The 16,417-nt window shown below is 56.6% G+C and overlaps 2 protein-coding genes across 2 annotated transcripts in view; both read right to left on the minus strand.

Annotated features, from left to right (window-relative positions):
- Nucleotides 1–5,860: 5,860 nt before the first annotated feature.
- TWIST2 (twist family bHLH transcription factor 2) overlaps nt 5,861–16,417 on the minus strand; it is a 51,121-nt gene continuing 40,564 nt past the window's right edge. The window contains exon 2 of the mRNA XM_082630206.1: nt 5,861–6,566. The gene's annotated coding sequence lies outside the window, so the exon portion shown is untranslated. The remainder of the gene's footprint in view (nt 6,567–16,417) is intronic.
- Nucleotides 8,267–16,417, minus strand: part of LOC309809239 (uncharacterized protein) — a 47,092-nt gene continuing 38,941 nt past the window's right edge. Inside the window, exons 2-3 of the mRNA XM_082630207.1 lie at nt 13,583–15,135; nt 8,267–12,743 (exon numbers count right to left, since the gene is read on the minus strand). Coding sequence (XP_082486333.1) covers nt 12,470–12,743; nt 13,583–13,779 — 471 coding nt within the window. The 5' untranslated portion in view covers nt 13,780–15,135 and the 3' untranslated portion in view covers nt 8,267–12,469. The remainder of the gene's footprint in view (nt 12,744–13,582; nt 15,136–16,417) is intronic.

Here is a 16,417-nt window from a genome sequence, read left to right on the forward strand (position 1 = left end):
TCCCAGGAGTGGCCGCTAAGAGCTCTGCTCACCTCTCACTCAACCTGCAGCCTTTCCAGCAGGTTACATGGGCTGCACGGTAATGCTGGGAAAAGACCCAAACACCTGGGCGAAGTGTGTGGACTGATGCCAACACCAGAATGGCAGAAAGTGAGTGCAGAGTGCAGCCGGGCCAAGCTCCACGTCCTTGGAGCCCAGCGGGGAGCTCCGGACTAGTCCCTGTCCACTCATGGGGGTACACTGTCACCCAGGCCACGCATGCCAAGTGTCACTCTGGGTGGAGCCTGCCCCTTGTGTGCGAAGGCTGGGCCGTGGGTGATGGAGGGTCCAGAAGGTGTGTTTGGGGTAACCTGTGAGGGAGGGGCCAGGTGCCGGGCCACCCCCTGCGTCAGGAACACCTCCTGACGTCTCCTCCTTACATGTTTATGGGTGCTGCAGCCAAAACCCTGTCAGAGGCATTCCCAGCCCAAGCCCATCTTGCACCCCATTCTGAGCCTCTCTTTCCATGACTGTTGTCTGGAGACCTCTTGGCCTGGAACGTTTTAGTTAGAAGAGCTGGACCACAACACGGGAAGCAAGACACGTCCAACCTCCAGTCTAGAGAGAAGGCTATGATGCTAAAACTCAGGTGTCAAGAGTTTCTGGAGCTGCTGCTGGAGAAGAAAAATCATCACCCACGAGCACAGTCCACACTCACGGAAAAGCGAGAGTTACCCTCAAAGGGCACACGTTTTACAGCAAAGCCTGTAACGCTGGCGCTTTCGGCGTTCAACTCTCCACCTCTCCCTTCTTCCTGATACGGTCTCTTGGGATTTCGGCAAGTTAAGCTCTAAATACCCTTTGATTTTGTCCTTGCCCAAGGAGATAGACCCAGTTTGCCACATTCCAACGGGAAACATTTTCATGTGTAAAAATACCCGAAGATGGTTTCCGGTCTGACGGTAGCGGACCCACGGTTAGAGCTGGCCGCTTCCCTCCCACCCCGTGGACGTGCGGGGCTTTGGGGAACACTGAGTCTCTATGGCCCTGCAATCGCGCCTTCTCCTCCCTTAAATCAAACCTTGATTTTGAAGCCCTGAGTATCATAAATTTAAACTGACCTGAAGGAACCAGGAAATCACTTAGAAAGGCCAGAAGTCTTCCACAGCAGCTCTGAACTCAGCAGGGGAGGATCGAATCGCTCATTCCACTGGCCGCCCCAAGAAAGGAACTCCCGAACTGCGGTGAAGTCCTACCTCACCGCAGTTTGGGGTGGGGGTCGGGCGATGGGGTCTGCCCCCCAGAAGTGCACTTTTAAGTAGGAGCTCAGCCTGTGAAGCATTTGTGCCTGTATTTGGATTGTTTTTGCTCCAACCTGGACATTTTACTTCAAAGGGAGAGGTGACCACAGAGCTCTGGAGGCTGGACACATCTGAAGTGGAGTGGAAACTCACCGAGAGAGAGAGGGTATCTCCTTTGGGCCCTAAATCTGTGAGTGGCCAAGCGCCCTGGTTTCTCAGCATCAGCTAGTCTCTGTGGAGGATGGCTGTCTGCAGGCGGACGTGCTCAAAGTGAGGGCACAAGGCGATCTCCCCTTCTCCCACAGGCGGGGAGGGGCTGAGGGATACTTCTTCTCTGTGTCCACACGTCCTTTCCCTCTCCGGTCAGCGCCACCAGGGAGACCAGGAAACAACCCTTCTGTCCAAGTAGCTAGTCATCATCCCTGACGTCATCAGGCCCCTTTGTCTTCCTCGGCTGCACACCTACTTCCCTCCTTGCAACCAGAGAAGCCGGGACCAGGGCTGCGATTGGTTGGAACCTGCCGCTGTGCCCTCCATGCATTTGCAATTTGGGAAGGAATGCCAACCCCATGAGTTCCTTTCATTTCTGCCTTCATTTCTCTCTACTTTATTCTCAAAGTAGACACGTGCGCAGGAAACTTTACAGCTTTGTCCAGGACTGCGATGACAAAGCACCACACACTGGGCAGCTTACACAATAGAAATGTCTTGTCTCTCAGGGCCTGAGGCGGGAAGTCTGAGATCAAGGCATTGGCAGGGCTGTTCCTTCTGAGGCCATGAGGGGGAATCTATCCCCGCCTCGCTCCGTGGCTCGTAGACGGCCGTCTTCTCCCTGTGACCTCACGTGGTTGGCCCTCCGTCCACGTCCTAATCTTCTGATAAGGACACCAGTTATGTGGGATGCAGCCCACCCTAAGGACCTTAGTTTAACTTGATGACCTCTGTAAAGACCTTAACTTCAAATAAGGTCACATTCAAAGGAGGTTAGGGCTCCAACGTATGAACTTGGGGACACAACTGAACCTATAACAAACCTGAATGGCTTTCACAGGTCACTGGTCCACAGCACAGTTTATAGAAGGAGAAACCAAGGTGGAGAGAGGGGAAGTGGGCAGCCGCTCCCCGCTGGGATCAGAAACCATGGCTCCCACTCTGGACGCTCACTGGGTGCCAGGAACCGTGCTGAGTGCCCCCCCACCCCAGTCCTGACAACCACCCAAGGGAGGCACTGCTGTTCCTCGGGTTGTCGCTGGGGAGACCAAGACCAAGACAGGTGGGGAGAAGAAACCGGTGACAGGATGTGCATACTTCTACTGTTGTGAGCGTTTGTAGCTTTACTATTTTGAGGACCTTTGTCTGTGTGCTTGAACATCAGTTATCACTTCTTTGTCTTCTCATTTGGTTGCTTCCCCAAGACGTCTTCCTGAGGCCCAGCCTGCCTGGTCTGTCCTTCCCTCAGTGCCCCCATAGTCTCAGGGTAGCCGTCCACCACGCTCCCCACGTGGGCGCCCAGCTTAGCACCTACCCCTGACTCCAGGCGTCCCTGTAATACGGGAGTCACCTCTTAATAAAGAAACCACCTAATGCTGAGATACTCCGCATCTTCACTGGCGTCCCGAGAAACGTATGGGGGGAAGGTGTGGTCTTCATGGGGGGCACATGTCTCAACACCTGTCTCCCCAGCCACCTTCAATACCACCATCGCCCCCCCAAACCCTGCTCCCCTCACTCTCAACCTGGGGCCCGCCCACGCTTCCCTCCCCACAGGCACCTCTGGCCTCTGCAGTCCCCCATCCTCCCGCATCCCCACCTGTGTCTCTCCAGCCTCCCTGCCCCTGAGCTCCCACCATGACGTCCAGGCACTGAGGTGACCAAGGAAGAGCAGCCGTCTCCAGGCTGGGAAGGGAAGCTGAGAACCCCCAGGGCTCGGGCTCCACGCATTTCTACGCCCCAGATGAGGCAGGGAGAGCTCTGCTGCTCTTCTAAGCTTGGGCCACGGTGGGTCATGGCGTCAAGACAACCCGAAATTCTCAAGACTCCAAGTCGGGCCTTCCCACCTCCCCTTCAGGTGGGGAAGGAGTGGTGCAGGTAACCGTTCTGATACTCTGGGGCCACAGTCCAAGGTGGAGAGCATGTCAACAAGAGGGATATTGAAGCAGATGGACCCGGAGCCAATGGTGAGTAGGTGAACTATGAATGGAATGTATGTGCTACCTCTAAGGTGAATGCAGACAATATCCAGGTGAGTGTGTTATTTGAGGTACAAACACTTGGCCCGTCACTCCTGGAGGAGAATCCTCAAATACTAAGGATGGGGCTTACCTTCAGCCATGGGGGCGTGAGTCCAGTGGGCTCTGTTCCTTACACAAGACCTGAAGCAGCTGTGGGAGAATGTGCAGCCTCAATGCCCTCATCCAGCTGTTTTTAGGTGGAACCCAGAAATGTAAGGGTTTTATTCGATGTCTTTTCTGTGACGTGTGTTCAGGTCCTGCCTAGAATTATAATCTTGGCTTTGTCAGTCCCCGAGACCCACGTGGACATGGCTTGTGCCTTCTGGAAAATGCTTCCTGTGACTTACGTATTGCTACCTCTTTCCATATTTCCACGGAAACTTTTTGGATGACAATTTTAATGTCTAAGAAGAAAATCCACCTGATTAGGTAGAGGGAGGGGGACATATTTAGGTGAGCACTCAAAGACAACATGATACGTAGAGAGTGAATACAAAACCGCTGAATGGGGGGTGTGGCTATTCTCATTATAAGGTCTGGGCCCTGGAGGATGTGGGGCTTCCTCTGAGCGTGTTTGTATCTGGATGGGGAAGGGGATCCAGGGGCAAAGGGTAGGGCTTTCCGGGTCCCAAGATATGCCCTGGGTTCTTTGCTTGGACTTTGGCCTGGAGGTCCCCTGACTCCGTGTGTCACCTGCATGGGTACCTCTTGTGCCTCACCCCTAGCCAAGCCCTCTGCCTTGGGCTTGGGTGTGGGAGGTTCATAGGGCCTGGTCACCCACAGTAGAGACCCAGGGGCTGGTCACTCTGCAGGGTGACGTTGGTTCCAGCTCTGGGAGGAGGGAGCATGGATTTCGCAATTTGGAAATCGAGAAAGAAATTCTGGCCACCCCACCTGTAAGTTTTAGGTGATATGATTTGGTGTTCTTTTAATCTCTCCATGGCGAGAGACCATGACCTTTGCAGTCTTCAAGGCCTCCAAAGGCCTCTGTAGGACCCTGTGGGATAGCACAGGACAGGGCAGGAGTCTCATTGCCAGGATGGCAGCTTGCCCAGCTCTGTCTTCCCAAAGTCTCAGCAAGGAGTCCGGGGGTGGGGGTGGGGTGGTGTGTGTGTGTGTGTGTGTGTGTGTGTGTGTACGTGTGCGTGCCTGCTTTTGTTGTGTGCAGTGGGTGCTAGGGCTTGTGCTGCAGGGACCCCTCCAGGTGGTGCCAGCCCCCAGAGGTGCAGGTGCTACACCACGATCACTCCTAGGGGCCAGCCAGGTGATGGAAGTTGAGGACAGGCTGGTATTTCTGGAGCTCCTGTCTTTCTGGTGCACCTGAGAGCAGAAGTAGGAGAGGGGTACGAGGGCTCATGGGCCTCCACAGCCCTGCCAGAGACCCCCACTCTCCAGAACCCCGTCTGGGAGCTGGGTGGGGTCTGTGTGGCCTCTCATCTCTGGACAGCTCCATCCAGCAGCCCCAAGTATCGGCTGTCCCCCAGGAGACATGTCTCTGGTGGCTCAAGGTGGTGACCCATGGACTTGTAGTTCCCCAGCCGGAAGCCCTTAACCTGGGAGCCACTCCCCAACCCCCCAGTGAAGCCCACAGACACAGTAAGGAGGCCAGCAGGTGGGGCGTGGGACTTCCTGCCCCACGTGGAGGTGTGTCTGCACCGTCTCCCTGCCCACCTAGACCAGACCCCAGCCAGATTCTCCTTCTTGGATGCAGACTGTGGACTGTGGCCTTTCTGGGACTTCTGCTCTTGAGCTCCATCCTTACCTGCACATACAGGTGCTGCAACCTTAACCTGGCCCAGCGGCATATACAGGGCTATGGAGAGTGGGACAGTTGCCTGTGGAGCTCATGTTATCAGGGGGACTGGACGTATGCAGAGCAGACTGTAACCCACTGGGAGAAGTGTGAGGGAGGGCATGGATGTCACGTCTGGGGAGAGTAAGGCATTCCACCTGGGAAGGCTCCACAGCGCTGGCACTGGCTAGCACTGACCTTGAAGAGCAGGCCTGGGACACAGGATGGGTGACTCTTGATCTAAAGAACAAGAAATGGTCTGGAGAGCGTACCTCTAGCAACTGAGTCTGGGGCGTGGGTAGGTGAGAAGATGGGCACCTAGAGGGGCTGAGGCCAACCTCACCTGCTTTCCCAGGCCTGGGTCTGTTAACACTCTCAACTGCATTAGTGTTGGTAGTTTCTAGAAAGTTCTACAATCATGTATGCTATAAAATGTCTCACATCCTTTCTGGTCTCCTTTAAAGTGAAATGATAGTTATTTTTGCAACCCGTCCCAACTTTCTCAGGCCCTTTCTCGTGTTGCAAAGTAGAGAAAAGAAGAGACGGAAGACCAGGACTGCAAAGACGTCTTTATTGTTCCTGGGAGGGAGGAGTATACACAGCCACGTTGCAGTCACTGAGCTTGTTAAAAATATCTCAATAAATAAAACAAATAAGCAACATATACACTGAAACAGAAAAAAAAAAAAAGGTTAGCTGACAAATCATGGAGAAATAGAAAGGGGAGAAGTGAGAAGAATTCCAGGCTTCCTTGAAACAATCATGCAGGGGCTTGGGGGTGGAAGGGAGCTCGAGGTTCTTTTTCTGAGAGCCTTGGTCCAGTTTAAACAGAATTGTACAGGAAGGCATTTCTGGCTTATTTTTTAAAAATATACACTAAAAAAAGGCACTTAGAGGGAAATACAAATCCAAAATCCTTGTAAATGTGTTCCTGAATTTAGCATTTTTCAGAAAGAATAAATCCCCGCCCCCTCAAAACATAAAAATAAAAAAATAAAACCCAGGCCTGGGTCTGTTCCCACCCTCAGACAGTGGCGAGGATGGCAATGAACATGTCACCGGCAAGAAGCACCATGAGCACCACTTCCTCTGCGGGGACCGTCTCGGGGAGGGGTCGTGCGGTCCGGGGTCTGTCGCCGTGCCCTTGTCTAGGCACCGTGCTGGAGCACTGAGAGGGGGGGTTTCCCGGAGGTCATTCGGGTTTCAGAAGTTACAGACTCGGATGCACCCCAGTTCCACGTGCGCTCAGCCCCGCGGGACAGTCTGGAAAACAAGGTAGAGGGAGGTTGAGAAGCCGCTGCATCGCTCGGTGTCCGGGGACCACCCTCATTCAGGGGCCCCCGGACGGGACGGGACAGGTGCGAGCCGCTCTGATACCCGTCTGCTCCCTGTCTGCCCTGGCAGAAGCTGGACAGGTGACCAGTAGTCAGGGCCACTGGGCACCTGCAGGCCACTGCCCCCAGGGACCCAGGCCAGGCCTGGAGCTCCCCCTTCCCTCCCCACCTCCGCCCTCTCCGGCTGCACCCAGACCCCAAGGGCCAGATCTCCTGTCTGCTGTGCCCACCAAAGCCTGCCCCCCAAGGTGCCCTGCAGGGCGGTGCTGACCCCGTGCGTGAGCCGCTCCCTAGTGGACCTCTCATGGAGAAGAGCAGTCCCCCATGGAAGGGGACGGGGTGCTGGGGAGAGGCGGCTGCAGGGGCGTCGGGACAGCAGTGCGAGCCAAGCCAGCTGCGGAGGGGTGGGGGCGAGGACGCAGAGAAATGGGACGGCCGCTGGGCAGGAACTGTCAGAGGGCGGATGAATTTCTACAGCTGTGCTTTTGAAAAACCTACAGATTCACAGACAAACGCAAAACAAACATGTACAGGGAGGTCGCATGCACCTCTCACCTGGTTTCCTCCACTGGTATCATCCTGCACTAGTCTCGTGAACCATCACAAACAGATGAGGGACCTCGGCACAGTACGAGGACTTATTCACACCTCACTCGCACATGTGTGTGTGTGTGTGTGTGTGTGTGTCGGGGGTGGAAGGAGGTTGTACCAGGTGTGTGTGTGTGTGTGTGTGTGTGTGTGTGTTGGGGTGGGAGGAGGCTGTACCCAGGTGCGTGTGTGTGTGTGTGTGTGTTGGGGTGGGAGGAGGTCATACCCAGGTGCGTGTGTGTGTGTGTGTGTTGGGGTGGGAGGAGGCTGTACCCAGGTGCATGTGTGTGTGTGTGTGTGTGTGTTGGGGTGGGAGGAGGCTGTACCCAGATGTGTGTGTGTGTGTATGTGTGTGTTGAGGTGGGAGGAGGTTGTACCAGGTATGTGTGTGTGTTGGGGTGGGAGGAGGCTGTACCCAGGTGTGTGTGTGTGTGTGTGTGTGTTGGGGTGGGAGGAGGTCGTACCCAGGTGTGTGTGTGTGTGTGTGTGTGTGTGTGTGTGTGTGTTGAGGTGGGAGGAGGTTGTACCAGGTGTGTGTGTGTGTTGGGGTGGGAGGAGGCTGTACCCAGGTGTGTGTGTGTGTGTGTGTGTGTGTGTGTTGGGGTGGGAGGAGGTCGTACCCAGGTGCATGTGTGTGTGTGTGTGTGTGTGTGTGTGTGTGTTGGGGTGGGAGGAGGTCATACCCAGGTGTGTGTGTGTGTGTGTGTGTGTGTTGGGGTGGGAGGAGGTTGTACCCAGGTGTGTGTGTGTGTGTGTGTGTGTGTGTGTGTGTCTGTGCGCATGCGCCAGGCAATTTCATCACCTGTGGATTCTGGCACCCTCCAGTGCGATCAAGATACACAACTGTCAAATCCCCAGCCCCACAAGGCCCTGGAGCTCATGCAATTGATCCATAAAGCACAGGTGGGTCGATCAAAATGCCACTCTGGGGCCAGCTTCCAGCCGCCGTCTCCGGAGCCCCTCACCCCCCGCCTCCACCACCTCCCACGGGACCTGGCCAGTGAGGCTCCCAGGAACCAATTCAAGTGACAAAGGCTACGCTCTACCAGAAACACCACTGCCTTCCTGCTGGGGAGTGAAGCTTGTTGCTGACGGGGAGGAGGAGGGCCAAGTGATGTCGCAGAGGGAGGGGGTGTGTGCCGGGCGGACCCAGCGGGCAGGGCCCCGAACTCAGGACCTCACGGGCTGCCATCTGCGCCCACAGGCGTGCTCGAGAAAATGTGCTGGAGAGAAGATCCAGGCCAGGGTGTCCGACCACCAGACCACAGAGTGAGTGACGCAGCCGCCGTAAGCCAAGGTCGTAAGTCTCCGCAGTGGGGACAGCGGGAGGGCCCCGGGGATATCACTGGGCACAAGCACCTGGCCAAGGACCTCAGCACGTGCTGGAAAGGTCCCACACGTGGATGCTGAAGGGCCTGGGTATGAGCACAGTGGGGCCCTCACCTCACTCCAAGGAGGCAGCTCGTGGCTGGGGCAGCTGCTGGCCTGTCGCCTGCTGTTCTGGGGCCGTGGACTGCTGATTGCCCAGTCCTGCAGGACCCAGTTCTACAGCACACCCAGCCAGCCTGCAGCCAACCCCGAATTTACAGCATGTGTGTGGGGGGGGCGGGGGTGTGTGTGGCCTGACGCCACTGGGCAGGGGCAGCACAAGGCATGTGCCTTGACCTCCTGCGCCCCCAGCTCCCTCCCCGTGGAACCCCGAGCTCCACACTGAAGCCCAGCTGATCAGGGAACTCTAGAAACCTTTACTGCCTCAAGACAGAGCTCTGCAAAACCGAAGACACATTTTCCGTAAAACTCCAGTGCGTGGAAACACACATGCACTTCTTTTTTTTCAAGTTCAGAGCACTCCAAATATGTAAGCCTTTTTAAGTGGTCCTGGGCAGAAAGTCAAAGGCTGCTCTCTCTTGGAGAATGTGGTTGTAATTAGATAATTAATAAGGGGGGCAGCTAGAGAAAGCTAAATGGAAGCCTTCCTCAGTGGGAGGAAACAATTACAGCAGTTTTTGATATATGAGCTGCGCCAGCCCTCCGAGGGGAAATACAGCATCATCCGTGGAAAGCCAGAAACGACAGGGCCGCCCCCAGGAGCGCAGGTTTCAGGGTTCACTCCACATGCCTGCGGGGCCCAGGGCTTGGGCAGGAGCGAGCGGCAGGTTCATTAGTCTTTCTGACCGAGAGCCTTCAGGGCCGACCGCCTTGATGTCACCCTGACCCCAGCTGTGTCTGCTGACATGGGCGGCGTTCTCAGCCACAAATGAAAAACATCTGGGGCCCCGACAGCCTCCCGCGTGTGAGAGCCACCTGAAACCGTGTGCGTGTGTCCTGTACACGGTTCACTCTGCGTCTGTCTGCCAGGCCAGGAAGCGGGGGCAGGCAGAGAGGCCGGGCAGCGGCTGGACTGAGGGGGTGGCCGTCCTCCTCTCTCACCCACACCGGACCCTTGGGCACTGAGAAGCAACAGAGGGTCTTATTCGAATCTGTATCCCTAGGGCCTGACACAGGGAGGGGCACATCAACAGAGCTCTCCAGGAAGTGAGGCAGGGGCGGGCTTAAGAGGGAAGCACTCGTTTTAAGACCTTCCATCCATTCACTGATCCACCCACCCATCCGTCCATCCACCCACCATCGTCCATCCATCCTTCCACCCACCATCCTTCCTCCCTCCCTCCTTTCTTCCTTTCCTTCTTTCTATTCACCCACCATCCATCTACCAATCCACCCTTCCATCCATCCATCTATCCATCCATCCATCTCTCTTTCCAACATGTACTGAGCATCTTTCATGTGCCAGGAACTCTGTTAGCTGTTTAAAAAGCCCAGAGGTGAATCAGAGCAATCTAGCGGGGGAGGAGTCACATGTTTATAAACAACTAGAGCTCAGGGTAGACAGTGACAACTTTTTTAGAGGAAGTGCCACTAAGACACTGCAACCAGAAGGGAAGGGTGAGGAATAAGGGTAGAGGGAGAGGATCACAGATGTGAAACATCTCCTGGTCAGATACAGCACACGCATGCACACGTGCGCACACCTGAGGCTCTGCCAGCGGACACTGGGGGGCGGAAGGGGAGGGTCAGGAGGCCAGGACCTGTTCGCAGCAGCCTGGGGGTGTGGCCACGGTCCCCAGCACAGAGCAGACGTCCAGGGCGTTGTGCCAGCTCTCACTGCCCCTTCAGCATGAAAAGTGGAAGCACCTTTGCCTCCACAGGCCCCGGGCACTGCCCAGCTCACTGGAAGGGGCTCCCCCCATCGGGCTGCCCCCGCTGCCCCCTCCTCCCGTTCACTATGCCTACAACAAAGACCCTGGACACCTGGGCTCCCAGGTACACTGTGCAGGGGCGGGGGTGGAACGTGCCGGGGGAGATGAGCAGTGATGGACCCAGGGGTGGAGAGCTGCCACCTTCCCTGGTGGGTCTCGCCCATTCTGCACGGGCCAGCCCCCCTCCCTCTTTGGCGTTTGTCCTGCACTGTTTTTCAACGGGGGCCCTCTATCCCCTGGCCGAGGCTGCCCACAGCCTCCTGACCGTTTGAACACAGCTGCCAAGAGTGGTTCGGAGGACAGAACCAACTTCGTATCACCAACAAAACGTGCCGTGAATACGAGTAGAAAACCAACAATGATTCGCATCAGGCAACTGAGGACCACAGTGGGGAAACTGCCAAGCTGAGCACCACACAGACAGCCCAGTGAATGGGGATCCAACTTTCAAAACAGCGGAAATTATCATCTTGGGAGAAGCCAGAGGAGTGTGTGTGGATAAAATGAGAATATGCTGTTTTGAAAGAGCATGAACAACCAGGAGACAGGAAAAGGGCTCTTGGAAATCACAAAAAGGATATTAGTAGACATTTTTTTAAATAAGAGAAGCAAAATAGACACTGATGAAAAACCATTAATGAATTGGAGACTGACTCATGGAATCTCCCGTCATCTGAGCAAAAAGACAAGGTATGTGGAAAGGAGGAAGCGGACGCAGTCACAGGAGAGATACCGACGGAAGAGACCCCACGCTCAAGAAAGATCGAGGGTTTCGGATTAAAAGGAACACCGAGTTCTGGAAACGAAACCCAACAAGACAAGCAACCGAGCCACATCACAAAGTTCTGGATTCTAAGACTAGAGAAAACTTCCTACAGGCTTCCAGACATAAAAAGAAACAAAAAAGAACCAGACTGGGGTGACTTCCCCTGTGCTCATACCACCTGCGAACTGACAATTCCAGGACGCCCAGAGTTTCTATGGAGAAGAACGGCATCCCCGGAGCTCTGTTCCCCAAGAATCCATGGACCCCGTGGGGAGGGAAAGAAACATGAGGCATTTAAGACCTCAGGAAATACACCTGTCAGGTCCCGCTTCCGGGAAACACTACTAGGAAACGTCTTCCATCAGATGAAAAGCAGCTTGGGCTCTGTCTCTGCAGGCATGGCAACACATGATCTAACAATCTCCCCACTGCAAACCAGACAAACAGGTAAGATGCTTGTGGTCAACGCTCTTTCTGTCCCAAGAGGGCAGGGCGCTACTCTTCCCCAGCTGGGTCGCCAGGGTCTGGAGCAGCGCCTGGCACACAGTAGGTGCTCAATAAATACCGGCTGCAAGAGGGACTACAATGAGGAGGTCAGACAGACAGCAGAGGTGAAGGTCACCCAGGTGACCAGGAGCCCCGGGCTCCCTGTAACACCCGCGCTCTGTGACACACTCGGACTCCCGTGCATTCTACGCTTCTGCTCCTCAAGATCAGCAGGATCGGCAACACACGGAAGCCAGTGAGAAATGCAGACCGCAGGTCTCGCCCAGAACTGAAGAATCAGCACCTGCACGCTGGCAAAACCCCAGTTCTCCGGAGATGCTCCCCGAGCAGGAAGAAGTGGGTGATCCTGCGCAGCCTACATCATCCGCATCCCTGTTCAGAGACATGAACTGCGGCTGAGATGGGCTGTGACTGCCAGGGGCACGTGGCTGGGTGGAGAAACAAGAATTCCAGCTTCATGATGCTCCCTGCCGGGGGCGGGGCCCCCGCGGGCAGCCAGGCCCTGAGGCTGTGCCAGCCGCTACAATCCTGCCTGGGAGCCCCAGACACAGAGACCCGCCGGGGCCCGCCCGGGGCACACAGTGGACACAGCTGTGCAGCCAACCCGTGCCCAGCTTGTCTGGCTGCACCTTGATGATCACCCACCTGAATGCGCAGGCAGCAGGGGTGCCAGCGACAGCCCCTGCAGGGAGTCTTGGAAGGATCACCCACTCAGCTGGGCGGGTTTTCTTCTTCCCTCTGGGTAGGGGATTTGAAGAGACCATGGGGCACTGGATGCAGGCAGGCGCTGGACGCCTCCCTGCCGCCTGCTGGCCTGGCCAGGATGGGCAGCGCCAGCGGGTGGCCAGAACATAGCTCGTTCCCCCAGAGCCGCTTGCCCCGAGGCAGTTTCTGTGACAAATGCTTGTCCAGGGACGTGAGGAAAGAGCGGTTTTGCTTTCGTTGGAGAGAACGCGAAGCTCTGAGCAGCGAGCTCCAATCAGGCCTGGATAACGGGAGAGCGTGTAAACAGGACCCCCTCCCTTAGGGACCAGCGGCCGAGGCCTGCCGGGGCAGGTGCCAGGCTCACCTGGGCGATCGGAGAGGCGGGGGTCAAGCCGCCCCTGCACATGGGGGCCCTCTGTCCTCCCAGTTCAGGCCCCCTCCCTCCCTGTGGCCTCTGGGCACCTCTCCTGGCTGTGAGCCGGGCCTGGAAGCCCCAAGGGTCAGAAGGGTAGAGAACTGGCAATGCCAAATGACAAAACGGACCCCGCCCCAATGACTATTTGGGAATCCAGTTCTAAAACCTAGAACTGGCAGGAGGGAGCCTGGAGCCATCCTCCCCTAGGCTGGACTCTCTTTAACTGCGACTTGATTTTCAAAGGGGAAGTTTAAGGACATATCCCTGTGGGGTGAAGGAGGGACAGACAAAAGGCAAACTGCTTCCTCTCCCCGCAAATGTAAAGCAGGAAGCACTGGGCTTGTGAGATTGTTGCGTTTTTACAAGGTTCCTCTGGACGGCTGTCCCACCTCCCTCCCTCGCCCGGTCCTCCCCTCCCCCTGCGGAGTCCCTGCCCTTTAGGGGGCTGTAAGTGGTCCCTGAACCAAGCAGCGGCTGGGAAGGCAGGACACTCTGGTCTCTCTTTACAGGCCCCTGGGCCCTCTGTTAAAGAGTGGGACGGAGGCTGCAGCCATGTGAGTCTCATTAGGCCAGTGAGCGGCAAGGAGGTGGCAAATGGGGCCAGAGTTAAGACCCGGAGCTTCTCTGCCGGGGGCTGGCCCATCCCTTCTGGGCAGTCCCGCTTTCCCGGGAACGGCTGGGTGGGAGGTATCCCACCACCATACCACAGAGCTCCCAGGACCCCCCGAGGGTGGAGGGGCTTCTGCTGCCCCGCGGGGAGGCCTGAGGCACTGCCTGCTCCTCTCAGCTCTGCTGGGACCTCAGAAGATTCCAGGACCTGCGCGTTCAGCTCGAGCGTGACATTCAGGGCTGCTGCCCGGACACCGGCGCAGGCTGTGGGCTCCAGAGGGACCGTGCCCATCTGTGCTGGAGCCACTGATGCCCCCTGTGCTCTCTGCCCCCTCTCTGTGTCCCAGACAAGCCCCCTGCTTGCAGACGCCACATGCCAGGGGCCCCTGCCCTGTTCAGGGTCTGGGGTCAGTGGAAGGGTGAGGAGGGTGAGGACAGGTGGCCCCTCTCTCCAAGCTCCACGACTCAGACGTCTGACCCCGGCCAGCCCGCCGTGAGTGAGAAAGAGGAATCCTCTTCGGAATGACCGTGTTTACGATGCCAGGACTTTTCTATGGCTCCCTGGTGGCTTGCAGGGGAGCTGTTGGCCTTGCTCCTCCAGGGGACCAAGAACTTCACGTCCACTTGGAAGTGGAAACAGCGCTCTCTCCTCCTCCCTCCCTTCCTCTCTCTGTCTCTTCCCCGGGCCCCGGCTTGGGCCTGGCTTCAGTGACTCAGGCTATGTCTGCAGTGACCTGTCTGCCATGGGGAAGGAGCCCTGAGAACAGGCTGGGGAGGGGGCATGCTTGCCACTGGGCGTCCAGGCAGGTCCCTCCTACTTGGGGCCTCCCAACGTCACTGCCTGGAGAGACCGCCCTGCAGAGCCCACCCCCGGCAGCCCGAGACTCCCCAGGGCCATCCCTGCTCAGTTCCCAGGGGAGCTGCGACAGGAAGGCCAGGGGTCCCCGCGGACCCATCCTCAGCGCTGCCTCGGAGGGACACCGTCCCGTTTCTTCTCCATGAGTCACGCGACGCTGCAAAGGGCCCTCCCACGTTTCAGAGGCAGTGAGGGCGAGCAGTCCCGAGGAACCAGAGACGAGGAGGATGCAGCCTCTTCCTGGTCCACAGGCCTCCAACCCCAGGAACTAGCTTAACCGGTGAAGTACGATTTCTCCAGATGTCACTACATTCAGCTTCCAAATAAAACGCATGAGTGTTAGAGGGTGGAGTAAACAGTCACCCTGCAGGCGCCCCATTCCAGGCTGGAGGCGCAGGAGGTGCCTTTCAGGATGGTCCATCCAACGACATCATTTCGGAGATGAGGCGATGGGGGCCTGGGGTTGGGAGTGACTTATCCCAAGTCACCAGGCAGGTGCAGAATCACCAGCAGAACTCAGGTCAGCTAAGCCCTGGGCTGGAAATCCCTCCTCTCTCACGACCGACTCCATGCCCACAACACCCTTCACTCGGGTCCAAACCTGGGGGCACCGAGTTAATAAATGTCTTTGCACATTTGACAAATGAGTATCTGAAGATACAAGGGTCCCAGTGACGGCAGCACCAGCTCGAGAGAACATTAACTGAAGGTTTTCTGACATCAGGTGTCCTGCTGGATGTTGGCCTGTGACGATGAGGACAGGCTCCCTGTCCTCAACCAGTTCATAGTTCACTTGGGGACAGACAATAAAATACATTATTGCAACAAAAATGTAATGTGTTCTAATGAAGGTATAATATAGGTATGTAAAGGTCTACAATTATTTTACTTTAAAATACAAACAAAGGGCTTCCCTGGTGGCGCAGTGGTTGAGAGTCCACCTGCCGATGCAGGGGACACGGGTTCCTGCCCCGGTCCGGGAAGATCCCACATGCCGCGGAGCAGCTGGGCCCGTGAGCCATGGCCGCTGAGCCTGCGCGTCCAGAGCCTGTGCTCCGCAATGGGAGAGGCCACAACAATGAGAGGCCCGTGTACCGCAAAATAAATAAATAAATAAAATAAATACAAACAAATAATTATAGCAAAATATAAGAAATGTTATCATAAAAGTATGAAAAGGCACATAATAAAAGCACAGAGAACGTGACGATTAAGTTTCCAGGGCTTTGGGGAGCTCTTCACGGGATCAGGGGCCGGCGCTGGGTCTTCAAGGAATCTGGTCCTGGGCGGGAAGGGGGAAGGGCCTCGTGGGCAGAGGTGAGGGCGCACGGGCACATGCGAGGTGGGCTGGAGGAAGGTGAGGATTTGGGGTAATGGTGAAGGCAACTTTTGGGTGGGCAGAGATGGGCAGGACCCACAGAGCAGTGGGGAGGCAATGAAAGGGGTACTAAGCAGTGCACGGCAGGATGAGCTGGGCTCTCCCAAGATAACGGCAGGGCGGCCCCCAGGATGCCAGGATGGGGAGACCCCGGCGGGGCCTGGGTGGGGAGGCCCCCCTTGTGGTCCAGGAGGAAAGGGGAGACGCAGCAGCGCTGGAGAATCAGCAAGAGGTGAGCGGTGACTGAGGGTCCAGCTGGGGCAACAGGAGGGGTTGTGACCCCAGGGACAAAATGGGGGTCACGAGAGAAGGTGCTTTTGTGGGGAAAAAGACTAGTGCGGGTCGGGCTGAGTTGTCAGTGCTTTCATGACACCTTGAAGGTTAAGTTCACTCAGCAGGATGTGCGGCTTGGAACCCCAGAAGAGGGTTGGGGGCTTCAGACTTATGAGCAAGACCCTCCCCTTGGAAGGAATGAGGGTACCGTGCTTTGCTAGGATTTGGACCCAGACCTCTGGATCCCAAACCCGGGCCTTATTCTCCATCTCTGTGCCTCCCGTCGGGGGCAGAACTGGGGGTTGCATGCCTTTAGGGTCACACTTTCAGGGGAGGTGGGGAGGCTGAGCGCGAACCATCTGGAAGAGGCCGGTGGAGCTGGCCGGTAGCGCCCCAGGCTGGCGGGAGGGCTGCATCGCAGGG

This window comes from Mesoplodon mirus (genome assembly GCF_964341445.2).
Source record: "Mesoplodon mirus genome assembly, chromosome: 8".
In the NCBI taxonomy this organism is placed as follows: Eukaryota; Metazoa; Chordata; class Mammalia; order Artiodactyla; family Ziphiidae; genus Mesoplodon; species Mesoplodon mirus.